Consider the following 18,538-nt stretch of genomic DNA (forward strand, 5'->3'; position numbering starts at 1 on the left):
CGCCTGTATTGGCAGCTTGCTGGGTCCCCAAAGTGTTAATGTTAACAGTTAATGGGTTACTGTGGGCCCAGTGGGAGGTTACCAGGGGTTGCCTGGGGTAGGCAGTTCTGGGGGTGGGGAGGTTGGTTATTTGAGCGGCGTCCAGTAGGACTTCTCCTGCTCACATGCACCTGTCAACCCTCATCAGATCCCCAAGCCTGGGGTGTGAGCCTTTACAAAAGCCAATGGATACACAACTGCTTCCTAGTATACATTTTCCACGTCAGGAGGCCAGGAGCTCCATCTGGGTCTCCCTCATGAGTGGCAGGGCCCCATGCACCTGGGCCATCCTCTGTTGCTTTTCCCAGGCACGTTAGCAGGGAGGTGGATCAGAAGTGGGGCTGCCAGGACTTGAACCGGCGCCCATGTGGGACACTGGCGCTGCAGGCAGCGTCTCTAACCTGCTGTGCCCCGGTGCCAGCCCCTTCCACGAACCCCTTTGGAGCAGCCTTAGAAGCTGACTTTCCTTGCACTGCAACAACTTGGTGAGTGGGGTTCACCGATGCCTACTTAGTGACATTCTGAGGTTGCCACCGGCTCCCCTGCAGAACGTGCACCTGCCACACTCCAGGTGATTTTGCACGTGGGTGCCTACACCAGGATCCTCACCCAGTCCTATGAAGAATCTCTCATTCCTCCCAAGAGGGGGGTCCATCTGACCAGTGCCATGGGGCTCACAAGGCTCCCCAGCCTCACACACACACACACACACAAGGGATTGTGAGACGCGCTGACCCTGGCTCTACGTCACACGGCAGGAATGCACCACTGAAAACCAACATGGGCCGGCGCCGCGGCTCACTAGGCTAATCCTCTGCCTGTGGCGCCAGCACCCCGGGTTCTAGTCCCGGTTGGGGCACCAGTTAGAGTCCCAGTTGCTCCTCTTCCAGTCCAGCTCTCTGCTATGGCCCGGGAAGGCAGTGGAGGATGGCCCAGGTGCTTGGGTCCTGCACCTGCATGGGAGACCAGGAGGAAGCACCTGGCTCCTGGCTTCAGATTGGCGCAGCACGCTGGCCGCAACACGCTGACCATAGTGGCCACTTGGGGGGTGAACCAACGGAGAAAGGAAGACCTTTCTCTCTGTCTAACTCTGCCTGTCAAAACAACAACAACAACAACAACAACATGGCGGCCCCACAGGATGACAAAGGAGTTGGAGAAGACCTTGACCATGGGGATTGAGGGGGCCACTGTAGGCAGAAGCACCATGGGATCCTCCATGGAGGGGTCTGTACTGTTACACAAAAAGGTGCTGGGGGTGCAGCAGCTAAAGCCCCCCCGCCTGTGAAACCTGTGGCCCATAAGGGGACCAGTTCAAGTCCCGGGGGCTCCACTTCCCATCCAGCTCCCTGCTAACGTGCCTTGGGTGGGGGGGGAGGGGCAGCAGAGGATGCTCCAAGGTGCTTGGGCCCCTGCCACCCATGGGGGACACCTGGATGAAGTTCCAGGCTCTTGGCTTTGGCCTGGCTGCTTCAGGCATTTGGGGGACCCAAAACCACACAGTCTGTGGAAGGCTTGTCAGATTCGGGGGTGGGGGAGGCTTCCCTGAGACGATCCGTTCCCGGCCTCCTGCAGCCTCTGGGGCCCAGATCCCTGCCCTTGAGCCACCCTCCCCCCGCACCTCCGACTCAACGTCCCCGTCTGTGAAATGGGCCCACACCAAAGGCATCCGTCTCGGGTACACACACAGCACGTGCTACCTTGGGGTCCTCTCACGCCCACTTACTTCCTCCTCCGGTGCCTGCGTTCCCTGTCGTCCCTCCGCGCGTCGGGGTCGTAGGCGGGCGGGGGCCCATGCCGGTGCCGCCTCCTGCGTTCGCCACCTCCACCGCCGCCGCCGTCCGGCCCCTCGGCCTCTCCCTCGCCGCCCCGGGCTGGCCGGCTGCCCTCACGATGCCGGCCCCTCCTTTCGGCCTTGTCCTCTGGTCCGTCCTCTCCGGGCCTGCGATGGACCCGGTGCCTGCGGGGTTCCCCGTCGGCCGTGCCGGTGCGAGGCGAGCCACTGCGGCTACCCCCGCAGCCGCCTTGTCGGTGTGCGTGCCTGCGGTGCGGGTCCCCAGCCTTGCCCCGCTCCGCCTCGCCCTCCCAGAAGCCCGGAGGCTCCAGGCCGCCCTCTCGGGCCTGGTGGTCCGACTCGCGGCCGTACGGCCCCTCCCGGCTCAGCTCGGCCTCCTGGCTGCCCGCCCAGGGCCTGCGCGCGTCCAGGCCGGCGGCGTGGGCGCTGGGGTCCCGGGCGCGATCGTGGTGGCGGGCCTGCTTCCGGAGGAAGTCCTCGGCCCGCTGCTGCCCGAGGCGCTGGTCCACCGTGGGCTCGGCCACGCGGCTCTTGTTGGTGTTGTTGTTGCGGTTCTCCTGCGGGTCCACGACCAGCGGCCGGTCCAGGTGGGTTTTCATGTCCGGCCGCAGGTGGCGCGCGTACGACGCCTTCCAGCGCTCCTCCGGGTCCATCTCGCTGTACAGGGCCTCGCGGCTGGCCAGCAGGTTCTGCTTCCGCATCTCGCTGGTCCGCTGCTCCCACACCGACTTGGCCGGCTTCTGGTTCTTCTGTTGTTCCTTCCTGTAAGGGCCAGGCCGGAGCCACTGCGTCGGGGGCCCACACTCAGACCAAGAACGGGAGTCTCAGCCCCGGGGTGCGGGTCCTGGCTCACCTGGTTGGGGCAGGCTCAGCTAATGGGTGTCTGAAATCAACCCCGGGGGGGGACCTCTTGACCTAACAGGTGTCTTGGGCCCCATGAGTCTCAGATGACCCGGATGGACACCTTGCTGTAACCAGGGGACCAGTCTCAGGCTGGGGTGGGGGTACATCTTAGCTCAGGAAGTTGACGACTGGGCTGGCTGGCTGGCTCCCCTAATGGGGTGCCTTTGCTCCAAACTGGAGCACATGAGCCACTGGGGAGTGGGCATGACGTCAAGTCCACACACACACACAAAATACCATAACCTCCTAGGTGCCCATTTGCAGCGGACATGGCCTGGAATAAGTTCTAGAAGCATCCGCATGCCTGCTGTGGGCCTTTCGAAGGTCTAGGACGCTGGTGGTCTGGGGTCCCAGGGAGAGGCCAGGGCAGCCAGGTGGGGGCAGTGTCTGTTTGCCCACTGGTGAAGCTGCTGCCTAGGGTTATGGCAGGGCCGGGGCCGCAGGCTGGCGGGCCGCACATGGCCACTCTCCATGACTGCCACCCTGGCCCGGCTGCCATCTCTTTCGCATTGGACTGATCTCCTGGCCAGGCTGCCACCCCCCAGCGGTGCCCAAAGGGTCCCTGTGAACACCTGACTCAAGTCCAGCCCCTCCTCTGCTTAAGAACCGCCGCCCGTGGCTGCCACCTGGCCGGCAGCAGACGTTGGAGCCATCTCTGGTCCCCGAAAGCCCTCAGCACTCGGCCTCCATCTCCCCGCCCTCCTCCCGCCACCCTGGCCTCAGACATAGAGGGCGTGTTCCTGCCTCAGGGCCTTTGCACATTCTTGCCCTGCTGCCTGGGCTGCTCTCTAGCTAGGCCGCCTCCCTCCCCGGCTCCTCCGTCCCCACCTCCTGGGTCCCTGGCACAGCTGCTCTGCTTTCTGTACCTACGGTGGCTTTATCACCTTCTAATACACGCTGGAACTCATCCGTTCCATTTCCCAGCGACAGAGAGCAGCCACACAGAGCGGGCAAGATTCCTCCCCCATTGCTGCTGTGTCGTCGGCAGTGAGAGCGGGGCTGGGCATAGTCGGCACTCAACTAAACAACTGGGTGAAGATGAGTTGGAAGGGCTGAGTGTCTCTGCGCTGAGCTCAACCCTGTGGCTGGTGCTGTGGCGAAGCAGGTTAGAGCCCCTGCCTGTGACGCCAGCATTCTACATGGCCGCCGGTTCGAGTCCTAGCTGCTCCACTTCCAATCAAGCTCCCTGCTAAATGCACCTGGGAAAGCAGCAGAAGATGGCCCAAGTCCCTGGGCCTCTGCACCCACGAGGGAGACCCAGATGGAGCTCCTGGCATCAGATCAGTGGAGCTCTGGCCGTTGCAGCCATTTGGGGAGTGAACCAGTGGGTGGAAGACCTCTCTCTCTGTCTCTCAGACACTCTGCCTTGCAAATCAATAAATCCATCCCTGAAGGCGAGAGGTGGGGGAAACTCAGCTATGCCGGAAACTGTCCCACCCTCCTCAGAGCCACGTCGACTGCAAGGCTAGGGATGCTGAGGGCCCTGGGGTGCAGGGTGGGGGCACTCACATGGCTATGGACATGTTGGCTGCAGACAGGGGACTCACTTCCGCCACCTCCTTGGCCTTCTGCATGGCAAGCTTTTGACTGACAGCCTCCTCTTCCTCTTGCTCATCCTGGAGAAGAGCACACGGGGGTCCCCGTTCATGCGCACGGAACGCACACTGGAGCGTGCGGCTTCGCTCCGGACCCATCCCTCCACCCCGCTCCATCCCTACGGCTTTGGGACGGATGCGAGTTTTGAGCAGAAGGAGAAACACACACACACACACACACGCTCAGCCCAGTCCCTTCCGTTCCCTCGGCTGCAGGGAGCCCTGTCTTGACGGGCTGGAAAAACCATGCAAACATTTTCCTCTTGCTGTATTCTAAGCCCTTAGAATGCTGAACAGACTTCCAGAAAGAACACCAGCAGGACTGGGTGACCACGTGCAGGAGCACCTGGCGATGATGGCACGGGCCCCGGGCCCCAGAGGGAAAAACTCAGGAGAGGGATTGCTACTCCCAGCCCCCACCGCGGGAAGCCAGACACTTGGGCTCCAGCTGAGCACCCAGGGTATTTGCTAGAGAGGAGGAGGAGGAAGATGGGAGAGGGGGGAAGGTTTGAAAAATACATACAGAAAAAGATGTGTTTTGAACTTTATATCCGTCTTCAGCCTTCATGCCTCATTCGTAAAACACAAAAGCCAACGAAGGAAGAAAAAAAAAGAAAAGCAAAGGAAACAAAAAAAAGCAACGAGAAAGAAAGAGCCACAAACAATCCTGCCCGTGGGTTTTGGGGCGGCCAGGGCAAGAAGCAACGTGACCGACTTGGAAAGGAACTGCTCAGGACCGCCCTCCTCGCGAACCACGCCCCCTACCCCACCCCCCACTGCCCGATACCACGCCCCCGAAAACCCTGGAATTGCAGAATGCCAGGCCCTTGGGCTCTGCTGGTTTCCAAGACAACGCCCCGCCCCACCTCAGGCCCCGCCCCGTGGTGAGCAGGAAACCCGCCCACTGAAGCAGCAAAATGCGCAGGCCACCTCCTATTCCAGCTCCCCCCCATCACCTCTATTTCACTTTCCGGATCTCCACTCTCTCTCTCTCTCTCTCTTTTTTTTTTTTTTTTAACTTTTTGACAGGCAGAGTGGACAGTGAGAGATAGAGACAGAGAGAAAGGTCTTCCTTTTTGCCGTTGGTTCACCCTCCAATGGCCACTGCGGCCGGCGCACCACGCTGATCTGAAGGCAGGAGCCAGGTGCTTCTCCTGGTCTCCCGTGGGGTGCAGGGCCCAAGCACTTGGGCCATCCTCACTGCACTCCCTGGCCACAGCAGAGAGCTGGCCTGGAAGAGGGGCAACCAGGACAGAATCCGGCGCCCCATCCGGGACTAGAACCCAGTGTGCCGGCGCCGCAAGGTGGAGGATTAGCCTGTTGAGCCATGGCGCCGGCCCCGATCTCCTCTCTTTCACAGCTACGGACTTATTACTATTCTTAGTATTATTTTAATTATTTTGGCCTGTTTGGCTCGTGGCTGTATCCCCAGGCTCCTGGACCCGGAGGTTGTGCACAGTAGGTGCTCCATCTATGCGTACTGCTGGGAGGATGAGACCTGTCCAGTGTTTGGGGTGAGGGGCAGGTGCTCAGAGACCTCTGCCTCCCCACATCTGAAAAGCACACCAGGGGCGCTGGCAGGTGCAAGCCCGGGCCACGCGCAGGACGAGTTCAGGGAAGCAAATTCAAACGGAATTTCCAGACCTCGCAAAAACCAGAGCTGTGCCGGCCTTGCTATTCCCCCAGCCCCCCAAATCTCCCACCTCCAGCCCCCCGCCACCGGCGTTCCCTCTGCCCGGCGCCAGCCCCCTGAACTCGGCTGAGCTTCCGGGTGGTCAGGCCCTTGGCCTTGGCCCTACACTTCCACTTCCCGCTCGCTGCCACCTGCCAGGGCTGACAGATGGCGGCGGCCTGCCAGGTGAGCTTGTCCTGGACACCTCGCGGCTCTGGGAATGGGGCCAGGGAGCCGGGGCTCCGAGGGGAGCAGCCCCTGCACGGGCCATCTCTTCTCTTCACTCAAAGTGGACCACGGTGAGCGTCAGAGACGTATTTGTGCTTGATAACCCCACTTCAGATTGTAATAATAAAAATAAAAATAATAAAAGCCTTTCTGATGCACATTCTCCTGGGCTGACACAGAGCAGCCAGCCTCCACTTGTCTCCCTGGCCCAGGGTCACGTTGTGCAGTGTGCAACCTGTGCAACCAAACTGTTCATGAGCTGCACCACTGACAGCAACACCACCTCCCCTGTGTCGGCTGTGGGGACTTTCCTCCAGGAGTCCAGGCTGCCCTAAGAGGCATGCAGCTATTATTTTTCTTTTTTTTTTTTTTTTGCCCAGGTAATTTAATATCACTGACAGTGAATAAAAATTTGGCTTCTCCTACCGTCCACACCCCGCCTCCCCCAGCGTTTCCTCTGGCTGCACTCCCTCTTCTCTTGGAAGAGGTCGCTCTGTTCTTTCGGTTCCAAGTTGTGTGGCGGGGTTGCCTAACCCCTTGGGGACTCGGTTTCCCCATCCGTGGAATGGGAACAGAAACAACCCCCCTCCCGACCCCACCCTCGGCCTCTGGTGCTTGTCCGTGCTTTGCGAGTATTGTTTCTGATTCTTTATCAGGAGGCTCGCTCACATCCCAGGCTCCCCTGTGTGTGAGTTATGTAAAACGAGGGCTCCAGGGCAGAGAGCTGGCTGGGCAGCCTTTATTGAGCACTTACTGCATACCGGGAACTGCCCCAAGCGCTGGAGGTGCATAACCTACAGCCGCTGCTGTTGCCGTGGCGTCGGGGATAAGTGCTAAAGGGAGACTGCGGTGCAGCCTGGAGCGCCCTGTATTCCCTTCCTGCTACCCAGAGCTCCCCCAGGAACTCCATCCGGCCGGCTGCTGGGGCGCAGCGGGCAAAGCCAGCATCCGGTATGGGCCTGCCGGGTTCTGGTCCTGCTCCCTGCTAATGCACCCGGTGGGAGGCCCTGGGTTATGGCTTCAAGTACTTGGGCACCTGCCACTCACGCAGGATACCCGGATGCTTCTCCGGGCTCCCGGCTTCCACTCGATCCAGCCCTGACTGCTTGCAGCATTTGGGGGGGAGGGGGAGACAAAGCAGCAGGTGGGGGGACCCCTCTCTGCCTCTGTTTTCTCTGCTTTGCAGACAAAGCGAAAAATAAAAAAAAATTTTTTTGATGGAAAAATGGAATCCAAAGAGAAGTTTCCTCGGGAGCCCGAAACCTCCCCCTACCATGCATTTCCCGTGATATCTCTGGGCGCAGAGGCCGGGGCACTGGCCTTCGCCCGGAGGCTCAGGGTCCTGCCTGCTCCGCACCCTCCTGCCCGCCGGCCCCGCTGCCCATCTGCTCCGTGCCGTCAGCGCGCCGCCTCCCCCTGCCCACCGGGGACAGCCAGGTGCCTTCCGCCCCCCTCCCTCGCGCGCCTGCCAGGGGCAGGTGCCAACTCTGCCTCCACCTTGGTGAGCTCCTGGGCATTGGCCAGGTTGTCCACGGCGATGGCCAAGAACACATTCAGGAGGGTGTCTGCCATCGCCCGAGTCAGGGAAAGAAACCAGGACAGAGACCCCGCGGGCGCTCCCTGGAGCTAACTTAAATCCTGGCCTCAGGCTCCCTCTGCACTTGCGCACATCCGAGTGTTTCCACGGGCTGCAAACTACCCCTCTGCGCGTGCGCACAACTTGAGCGTTTCCCGCCTGTCTCAAATCACCCCTCCGCGTGTGCGCACATGCCTCAAACTCCCCCTCTGCGCGTGCGCATAACCTAAATCCCGCACGGCAAACCCTCTGCGCATGCGCACACTCAGAGCGCTAAATCCCCTCCCTCTACCTACTCCTCTGCGCGTGCGCACACCTGGGGGCGCTTAATCCCCGGCCTCAAATGGCCGCTCTGAGCCCCAGAACCATCCGGCCCCATCCCACGAAGGATACAGTTCCCAAAGAGCGTGAGGACGATGAAGTAGATGGAGAACACCATGCCGCCCTGCACGCCGCCCTGCGACTTGATGCCGTCGTACATGACCTCGTTCCAGTCCTCTCCGGTCAGGATCTGAAAGGGGAGGGAGGGACACACAGCCATGGGCCCCTCGGAGACGCGGCCGCCCCGTCCTGGAGCCCGAGAGGCCGGCTCCCGCTTGGGAGAGGTCCCTGGAGCTGGGAGACAGCGGGGGGGGGGGGGGCTGTTGGCCTGGACTCTGGGGAGAGGGGGTCCTGGGGTGGGGACCATCACGAACCTGCCTGTCGCGCTCTCTGGCTTTTGCTATGGGCTGCGTTTTGTGCCCTAGAAGTTCACACGTGGAAAGTTCTAGATGGGGGGGTCCTTCGGGAGGTAATGAGGGTGAGGTGAGCTCCGTCCTGACCGCGGGATGAGGGCCCGGGCGGGGGCGGAAAGATGGGGTGGGTCGTTGTGGGGCAGCAGGTGCAGCCGTGGCTTGCGACCCCAGCCTCTCTTAGCTGAGGGCGGACGGGGGCTGGAGTTCAAGGGGTGGTCTTGGGCGCGGGGAAGACGAAGGGTGGGTTCTCTTTAAGTTGGCACTGCGGGCAGCTGGGTGCAGTGCGGTTGAGGGAGAGGGAGCTGTGGTGTTTATTCAAGGGCCAGGAATTCTCTGGAACCACTGGTCTGCTGTGTCCCGCGGTGGGGCGGGTGCTGGGGACCAGAGAAAGACTCCAGTGCAAAGGCTCTGGCCACCCCAGAGCTCAGGGCCCGACTGCCGGGGGCCCACGATCCCCTTGGCCCTGGAGTACGAGATGGGGCGGTGGTGGTGGGGTGTCTTCAGGCCTGCAGGAGGCCTGTGGTTTTGTGTATGTGATGCTTTGCCAGGTAAGTGGGCCCACCTTCCTAGACCAGCCAGCCAAGCCAGAGCCCACACGGTACCCCAGTGAGGCTCTCGTGCTGCGGGCCACGCTCGCCATCTGCCTTACTCCCCCTAGGTCCAGGGACCAGACAGCGAAGACCAGAGTCTGCCAGCACCATCTTATCTGGCCGTGCCTGCTCCTTCCCATAGAGACCTCGGCCCAGGCCCCTGCCTCCCCCACCCTTCTCCTGGGGAGCTGTGACGAACTTTCTCACATCCCACAGCCAGAGTCAGGGGCAAGGAGGAAGAACCGAGGGAAGCCCCCTGGGGATGCTGAGGGCATGCTGAGTCTTTGGTGCTCCGGGGCCCCGGGGGTGGGGGAGGGGCAGGCCCTACCTGAAACACGGTCATTATTGCTGCCGGAAAGGTGTCGAAGTTGGTGGGGGGAGTTCCTTCGTCGAAATTAAACCTGCAGGGTTGGGGGAAGCAATGGATATTTCGGGTCAGCTCCGCCCCTGACGGCCTGGTCTAGCATCTCATCTCCATGGCAATCACGTCAGCATCCCACGTGGTACCCAGGGTTCTACTTTGCGTGATTGGAGGTGGGGTGGAGCTGCAGGCGCACTAGTCGGCAGTGTTGGGGGGCGGGTTTAGGGGTCCCCCGGGGCCCTGGAGGTCTTGCTCAGTACTCACTGGCCACCGAAGAGCTGCATCCCCAGAAGTGCAAAGACAACGATAAACAGGAAGAGGAGGAACAGCAGGCTGATGATGGATTTCATGGAGTTGAGAAGTGACACGACCAGGTTTCGGAGAGACGCCCAGTACCTGCCAGCAGGGGCCAGGTGAGCCGTGGGTCTGCCCCGGCCCCCTGTGCCTGTTGTCCCTTGCTGCAACATCGGTGGGCCCCCAGAAGACTTACTTTGTGACTTTGAAAATACGCAGTAACCTGAGGGCTCGTAACACGCTGATCCCAAAGGACGTGCCGGGTTTTATGACAGCCCAGATGACTTCGAAGATACTGCCGATGATGACCTAACAGGGAGAGGACATGATCTCTCACCCAGGGTCGCTGAACCGGCCACAGGACTCGCCCGGCCCTGCCAGGAATGCACCCCCAGTGCCACACCGAAGCAGGGCCCCCCTTCAGTCCTTCCCTTCTCTCCAGAATTTCTGGAAACGCCTCCCAATAAAGTGAATGCCAGTACAGTCACCACCTAAGTCAAGAATGTAGGCTGTGTCAGCAATCTGGAGGCTTCCAGAAGAGACCATGAGACACAACCACCATCCTGAATTCTGTAATAAGTTTCCTTGCCCTTAGGGAAATAAAACAGGCAAAATTCACCCCATGCAAAATTAGCTCTTACCATGCAGTTGCTCACAGTATTGTCAAATTATCACCTCCATCGAATTCCAGAACATTCTCATCAGCCCCAAAAGGGACTCCAGTCCCCATCAGCAGTCACTCCCCCTCCCCACCTATTCCCCAGCCCTCTGTTCTCTTTCTGATGGGTTTGCCTGTTCTGGACATTTCATGTCAATGGCATGATGCAATAGATGGCCATCTTGTGTCTGGTTTCTTTCAGTGGGCATCATGGTTTTAAAGTCCTGGCCTTTTTTTAAGGTAGCCAAATACCATCTCTAAGCAAGACTGTCTCACTTTGCTCACTCAAACGCTGTGTGAGGTGTCAGCATCTGCCTCCCTTTGTGGAATGTTCTAGAGAGGGCTTCTGTCCCTTGCCCATTCCAGAACATCCCCAGTAAACTGAAAATATCAGAAGTTGTGCATGCAGGAAGAAATGTCTGCACACAAAACTGTTCAGATTGGAGATACATTCTGCCATACAGGCATCCACTGTGCCTCCTGGTGACCATGGGGCTGCCTGGGACCTGTGCTCACTGCCACAGCTTGGCGTCACTGAGAGAATTGCATAGTTCAGGCCTGAAAAAGCTCCAGCTCCACAGTTGGGTTTCTACTGGATGCGTGTGGCCTTCACAGCAGAGGCCGTACAGAATGATCAACTTAAAACCAGCCCCCTGTAGATGGACTGAATGTCGAGTCCTGCCCACAGGTGACTCAGCAGGGCCAGACCAAATGATTTCACTGGCCTCATACATATGGCTTGTGGGCCAGACGTTCCCCACACCGCGCTGCAGGGAGAACTGGAAGAGGGGGCTCGTAGACTTTAAACCTAAAGAAGAGACAAATGGAAATGCCAGCTGCTCAATCTGAGCGGATAACGTGGCATACATGTGTACCCCATACAAATGTACAGGTACGACATGTTCATAAAGACATTAAAAAATAATACAGGCTGGCAAGAATCAAAAAGAATTATCAAGACATTTTAAGACTGATGGATTGTGGCCCATGATCTGGGTTGCCCTGTGGTATGCACACCTTGCATATTTAATGACCAGCTATCGCAGCCAGGGGACTTACTTGCCCACATGTCCTGGGCACCAACGTGTGTTTCTCTTAAGAATCAGTTTCAAGTGGTGGAATTGTTGGGTCACCCACCCCCATCTGTATGGTTCTCTCCTCCCCGTGGTGTCTGAGGGGTTCTGGGTGCTCCTCGTATCCCCCCCCCCCAATTGCCCAAGTCTCTTGTCTCTGGGGGCGATGGTGCCTCTCGTCTTTGAGGCAAGACCTAGGGCAGACCTGGAGGAAGGAGGCTGCTCAACATCCAGAACACACTTACCCCACAGTCAAAGCAGTTGAAAGAGGAGTGGAAGTAAGGCCGCGTCCCAAGCCCGTACATTTTTATAAACATTTCGGACATAAAGAGTCCTAAGAAAATGAATTCTGCATAGTCTAGAAGGGAGAAGGAGGGAAGAGAAAGGTTAGGATTGTTGGGGTGAGTAGGGCTGCAGGGGGCTCTGACCTCCCTGTGGGTAGCAGCCTTGTTTCCTTGCCTGGCCCAGCAGGGAGGGAGGGAAAGGGTGGTCTCTGGTGGCCTTGGCCGAAGACTACCCAAGGCTTCCTTTCCTGGGGCTTCAGCTACCAGCCAGCCAACTGAGTGAGTGAATGAATGAGTGAACCAACCAATGAATGAATGAAGCAACCAACAATTGAATCAATGAATGAATGAACCAACCAATCAATGAATGAGCCAACCAATCAATGAATGAACTAACAACTGAACCAACCAACCAACCAATGTACCACTCTACAAATCAATAAACCAATAAACCAATGAACCAATGAACCAATCCACCACCAACCAACCAATCCATGTATAAAGCAGCAAACCAGTGAATCAGGGAAGCAAGCAAGCAACCAACCATCCAAATGTTGAACCAATCTTAAAAAATAAATGAGAATAAGTTCAGTGGGCTTCCCTCTAGTGGTTTAGGTCCTGGCTCCTTAAGAAGAGTTGGGTGTAGATGATGGCCAGAGGCCTAGCTTTTCTGTTGACTGGTGGGTTCCTAGGTGCTTACTACAGCAAAAAAGGGCAATAGTCGTTAACTAACCAGCCAATTAAATGGCTAATTAATAACAATGGGCCATGCATGGACTCTGCTATGGTTTGAACACAATCTGACTCCCAAACTCACATAAGACTTTAAACACCAGTCATTAGTTCATGGTACTCACAGGTTGGGAACTCAACCCAACGATGGTGTTTAGGAGGTGTGCCTACTTTGAGGGCCTTAGGTCCTTGAAAGCATGCCCTGGAGGGTAGTTCTCTCTCAAGACAATCGGCTATTAAAGCCAAATTGGCCCCAGACCCTTTCTCTCTCCTTCCTGGCTTTGCCAGGTGGTCCTCCCTCTGCACTTGCTCCACTGCCATCTGCTGTCCTCCCCGGGTGCCCAGCCAATGGGGCCTTTGAGAACTGAGGTCAGTTGGTGCCCAGGGTAGGGATCTGTCATCAGACACAGCTTGGGCTCTGCTGCCTGGCTGCTTGGGTTCTGATCCTGGCTTCATCGCCGGCTAGCTGTGTGGCCCTGGGCAACTCACTGCACCTCTCTTGTGTCTCACTTCTCACAGGAACAAGGATAAGTAACAGACACAGAGGCTCTGGGCAGGAAGTCCCCATGTTCTGTGCTTGAACCAGGACAGACTGTGCAAGGTGACCAGTGGGGAGAATAGAAGGGATTAAAAATAGACCATCCGAGGAGGCTGAGACAAGTAGAGTCCTCATTTATACGACACCCCAGAGGGACCCAATGCAATTACTATGGATGAACTAGGTCAGGCCTCTCGGAAGCAGAACTGGCCCCCAGAGCCAGCCACATGACCAAGAGCAATGTGGGCTACAGAGACAGTGACTGAACTGGACGGGGCTCCTGGGTCAAAGACTTGCCTGTGAACCAGCACATTGGAAGGGCAGCCCATTAAGTCAGAGAAGGAGCAGGACAAAAAACAAAAACCCAGGTTGTGTGGAGTCCTCACAGCCAGGGCCCACTCGACCGAGCTAGTGAGGAGGAACCAGCCATTCTTGTTGATTCCTCAGTGCTCTTTACTTTTCAGATCCTGCTCGGAAGTTTTCCCACCTTTCACTGCTTCTCACCCCTCCCAGTGAGGGAGCCAGATGCTCTTGCACTTGTTATTCTTCTAGGAACAAACCCCAGACATAAGGAAGCCAAAGAAGGGCAGGAGGGGACACAGGAGAGAAGCAGAAGCTTGAAAGCAGAGGGAAGAAGGGGGTTGGAAATGAGCGGTGAAAAATGGGAACTTACAGGTGACTCCCTGTCTCGGGACACATACAGAAATGATACCTGTGTTTCTCTCTGGCTGCCTGCGCTCTCTGTTTTTCTCTCTCTTCCAGTATCCCCTTCACCAGCACCCATATGTCTCTCTCCTACAAAGGGCTCACAGTGGCATTTGGTGGCCTAACTACCAGCTCTCAACTCCCAGGCACAAGAAAGAAGGGCTCAGCCAACATCGGCCCCAGTGACACTTGGGGAAATGGCCAGACGAACGGGAGGGTTCAGAAAGGACATGAGCTAGCAGAGGAGGAGGCCTGGGCAAAGGGTGTGAGGAAGGGGGTGGGGCCGGCGTACTCACACAGGAAGTCGGAGAGCCACTCGGGCTGGTTGTAATGGACGATAGCCACGCACAGCGTGTTGAGGGCTACCAGACTGAGCACAGTCCAGTAGAAGGCCTGAGTTTTGACCATGCGACGGATGTAGAAACGCATTCTCCTCTCTTTTTTGTGGAAAAAACTTGAGTTCTCCAGCTTGGCACTTTTAATGCTGGCTCGGGCAAAGGGAGACCCTGCCGGAGAGAGGGTGGGGAACAGTGAGATGGTCAGATGTGGGCTGTCCTGTGCAGGAAGTTAGCCAATGTGTGGACCTGGCACAGGGTCGTGGCCAGGGTACCCATCCTTTAGCCTCCCCAGCAAGCCCTGGGCTGCTAGGACCCCATTGTCACCACCGGGGGCTCACCAGAAGGCCATGTCCCTGCACATAACAGACCAGCGGGAGCTGTTCACCAGGCAGCTGATGGCTTCTCCACTGCTGGAGCCCATTGTCCATGTCCCCTGCCCCTGATGTCCAGCCATGATGACACAGGAGCCTCTGCTCAGGACGCCCAGTCCAGGGGCAGGCAGCAGTGTTACGTGGAGCACGCTCAGCCTTAAGGGCAAGCTGTGGGCAGGAACCTAGCTTCCCATGGGTGTTTCTCTGGAAATGCTCACATGGGGATGATCTAGGTGTCCTGTGCCTGCACTTACTGAGCACCTACTGTGTACCAACCATGCGGGAGTGAACCAGGTGTCCTGTGCCTGCACTTACCGAGCACCTACTGTGTACCCACGACCATGCGGGAGTGAACCAGGTGTCCTGTGCCTGCACTTACCGAGCACCTACTGTGTACCCACGACCATGCGGGAGTGAACCAGGTGTCCTTGCCTGCACTTACTGAGCACCTACTGTGTACCCACGACCATGCGGGAGTGAACCAGGTGTCCTCTGCCTGCACTTACGGAGTACCTACTATATACCAAACGACCATGCAGGAATGAACTCTGAGGGGAGCAATGGGAGACCAGTTTGGAGGTGGTGGCCCAAGTCCAGGCAAGCAATCTGAGAAGCGCCTGAGAGGGGGCGGATTTGGGATGTGGCATGGAAGGTGGCGTTGGGGGTCCCTGATGGGTCGAGGTTTACAGCCTGTGGCACCGTCCACTGAGTGGGATCAGTTTGGGCAGCAGCAGAACTGCATCCCCTGACGATGGCGTTTATCTTGGGAGACACCTCTTCTGCTGAACCTCCTGTCGCGTTCATTTACTGCTGTGCTCTGATCCATGCACCCTCTGTCCATTCATTCCCTCATTGTCCCGTCACCGTGCATCCAGCAGTCGCTCAGCCACTGAGAATCTTCTATGCAACCTCCAGAACGAAAAGCAAGACCCAGTGCAGGGTCAACTCGTGGAGGGGGCGTCTCCTGATGGCCCAGATGGAACGGGCATCGGCATCCCACAGCCTGTGGAGCGAGTGAGAACCACACACCTGCAGCCCGCCCCATCACGCACTGCAGCATGCACTCATTGTGTGTTTTGTTTGAAGGCAGAGTTACATAGAGAGATCTTCCATCTGCTGGTTTGCTCCCCAAATGCCCTCAGCAGCCATGGCTGGGCCAAGTCCACACCAGGAAGCTGATACTGAGCTCAGGTCTCCCACACGGGTGCAGGGACACAAGCACTGGAGCATCGCTGCTGCCTCCAAGGGTGCAAGTTAGCAGGAAGCTGGATGGGAAGGGAAGGAGCCAGCACTCAAACCATGCTCTCCACATGTGGGGGCAGCGTCTTAACCATTGCCAAATGCCTGCTCCCTAAGCCGCCATCCCATATGGGCACCGGTTCAAGTCCTAGCTGCTCCACTTCCAGTCTAGCTCTCTGCTATGGCCTGGGAAAGCAGTGGAAGATGGCCCAAGTGCTGGGACCCCTGCACCTCTGTGGGAGACCCTGAAGAAGCTCCTGGCTCCTGGCTTCAGATTGGCTCAGCTCTGGCCGTTACAGCCATTTGGGGAGTGAGCCAGTGGATGGAAGATCTCTCTGTCTCTCTCTTTTTGTAACTCTCTCAGATAAACAAATCTTAAGAAAATGTGTTTATCCATCGATTCAACAACCCAACTGAGCCGCCAATTCCATAGGTAGGGACCCCAGCACATCCACAGAAAGATGGAACGAAGAGACATTCGTTCTGGCGCAAAATTCTTGGAAAAATCACACGCAACATTTTCCATGATACTCGCTTTCCTGAACTCTTGCAAATTCCCTGTATGCATGGCATGTTCTTGGATTCTCTGCCAGATTCTCCCTTGCTCCAGGCATCCAGGAAATTCCCTGCCACGGCCTCTTGTGTTGGTCTCTGCTCTTCAGAAGCCACCCTAGGGTTCATCTGCTTTTGTGATCCAAAGGCAGCACATGTGAGAGGTGGGCGCTGTGGTGTAGTGGGCTAAGCCCCCAGCCATGCTTCACCCCTCAAGTGCCCACAGCAGCTGGGGCTGGGCCAGGCTGAAGCCAGGAGCCTGGAGCTCCACCTGGGTCTCCCACGCAGGTGCAGGGGCCCAAGCACTCGGGCCATCACTGCTGCCTCCCCAGGTGCATCAGCAGGGAGCTGGACGGGGAATAGAGCAGCTGGGACTTGAACCAGGGGCCCTGACCTGGGAGGCCGGCGTCACATCCACTGAGCCGCAACGCCAGCCCCAGGCACTCTGACTTAACTCCAAGAAAGGTTCCTTCCTGGAGCACCTACGTTTTATTTTCCACGCAGTCCCTAAATGAACAAACAGCCCACGGGTAAAAACAAGGTGGCTGGCCAACCAAAACATGCAACAGAACGGATTTTCAGAATGGAACATGGGGTGCCCTCTCGAAGTTTGTGGAAAATGAAATAAAAAGTCTATTTTGGTGAAGAACAATCTAGAACCCAATGCATAGTTTTTTCATAACATGCATTCTTTGAAGTCCCCACAGATGCAAGGATTTCCAAGTGTTTTCCAGCAAAATAAACTCATCTTTTAATTCCCTTTTTCCATGAGTGTGTGCAAGGCAGACATGACTAATCGATGCACACAACACCAAACGCAAGACAGGCATGACTAATCAACACAAATAACACTGAATGCTACACTCCTTGACACCTACTTAACGGAGATTAAACAGATGGACTCAGGAGTAGCAAAAAGACTAGCTCATCTGAATACAGCGAGCAGCGTGTTTTGGCTAGGAATAAAAAATGCAAATGAAAACACGCCTGAAGGGTGTCACGGCATACATACCCCACCGAGGAAGGATATTAAATTGGAAAGAAGCAAGAGCACGGGCAGAGAAGCCACAAAACTACTAGAAATGTTGCCAGTTTGTTAAATGGGACTTGTGTGTCTTGTGGAGCAGCTGTTAATATCCTTGATCCGAAGAGTATCCCCAAGGAAACACAGCTGGGAGGGAACGGTGGGCGAGGTGCCCAGCAGTGCCTCGGCAGAGAAAAACTGGAAGTAACTCAGACACCAAGGCACAGGGAAAGAAACCTCAGAGCGCCTGCCCTACGTGACCATTATGTGGGTGAGGTCTGGCCTCAGCAGCCACGGTCAACGGACAAAGGGGGGTACATGCATGCGCCTGTGGAGCAGATCACGTGGATAACTCGTGCTGGGGACTTGGGAACATTTGTTGGGGGAGGGGCCAGTGCTGGGCCAGAGTGGTTTAGCCCACCACCAGGACACAGTCGTCCCATGTGGATCAGAGCACTGGTTCGAGTCCCGGCTGCTCCATTTCCAGTCCAGCTCCCTGGGAAAGCAGATGACTCAAGTGCTTGAGCCCTGGGGCCTGCGTGGGAGACCCGGAGGAAGCTCCTGGCTTCAGATCAACCCAGCAGCCATTTGGGGAGTGAACCAGTGGATGGAAAACTCTCTCTCTCTCTCTCTCTCTCTCTCCCTCTCTCTCTGTAATTCTGCCTCTCAAGTAAATAAATTTTTAAAAATTCATAGAAAAGTGGGATTAAAAGGCAATTTTTTTGTGTGTGTGCAAAACAACTTGGAAATCCATGCACAGCTTTTTTCCTAATACACATTCTTCCAGGATCTAATCCACTTCCTATCTCCCTCCCTCCCTTCCCTTCTCCTGTCCTTTATTTTTAAGATTGAGCGATCACACAGCAAAGGTCCCACCCCTTAAATGCATGATCCAAACACAGGATATTTACAGGTGTGTGCACCTGCCATTCATTCAAGGTCAAGGACTCTCATCTCTTGTCCGTCTTCCCTCGATCCCTCCCTCCTCCCATGCCTTCTTCCCAACCTCTCACCCCCATCTTACGTCAGCTGGTTGGCTGCTCTTCTTGACAAAACCCATTCCAGCAAGTGACACACTTGCACTGTGGAGGCTGAAACACACCCAGTCCACAGCACAGAGAGGCGACAGCAAAGGACAAATGTCCACTCCCTCCTCAGACTCCGGCTCTTGTGGGCAGCCATGGGTGGAGGTCTGCCATCCAGGCTGTGGTGAACCCCTAAGCCAGTTCTCAGCACA

The 18,538-nt window shown here is 57.0% G+C and overlaps 1 protein-coding gene across 1 annotated transcript in view; it reads right to left on the reverse strand.

Moving 5' to 3' along the window:
* The window catches only part of CACNA1A (calcium voltage-gated channel subunit alpha1 A), a 137,175-nt gene that overhangs the window by 59,823 nt on the left and 58,814 nt on the right, over positions 1–18,538 (reverse strand). Inside the window, exons 10-18 of the mRNA XM_062179518.1 lie at positions 14,074–14,283; positions 11,764–11,876; positions 9,984–10,096; positions 9,758–9,889; positions 9,461–9,533; positions 8,202–8,319; positions 7,730–7,797; positions 4,247–4,353; positions 1,766–2,596 (exon numbers count right to left, since the gene is read on the reverse strand). Coding sequence (XP_062035502.1) covers positions 1,766–2,596; positions 4,247–4,353; positions 7,730–7,797; positions 8,202–8,319; positions 9,461–9,533; positions 9,758–9,889; positions 9,984–10,096; positions 11,764–11,876; positions 14,074–14,283 — 1,765 coding nt within the window. The remainder of the gene's footprint in view (positions 1–1,765; positions 2,597–4,246; positions 4,354–7,729; positions 7,798–8,201; positions 8,320–9,460; positions 9,534–9,757; positions 9,890–9,983; positions 10,097–11,763; positions 11,877–14,073; positions 14,284–18,538) is intronic.

Source organism: Lepus europaeus, chromosome 20 (genome assembly GCF_033115175.1).
Source record: "Lepus europaeus isolate LE1 chromosome 20, mLepTim1.pri, whole genome shotgun sequence".
NCBI classification, from domain to species: Eukaryota; Metazoa; Chordata; class Mammalia; order Lagomorpha; family Leporidae; genus Lepus; species Lepus europaeus.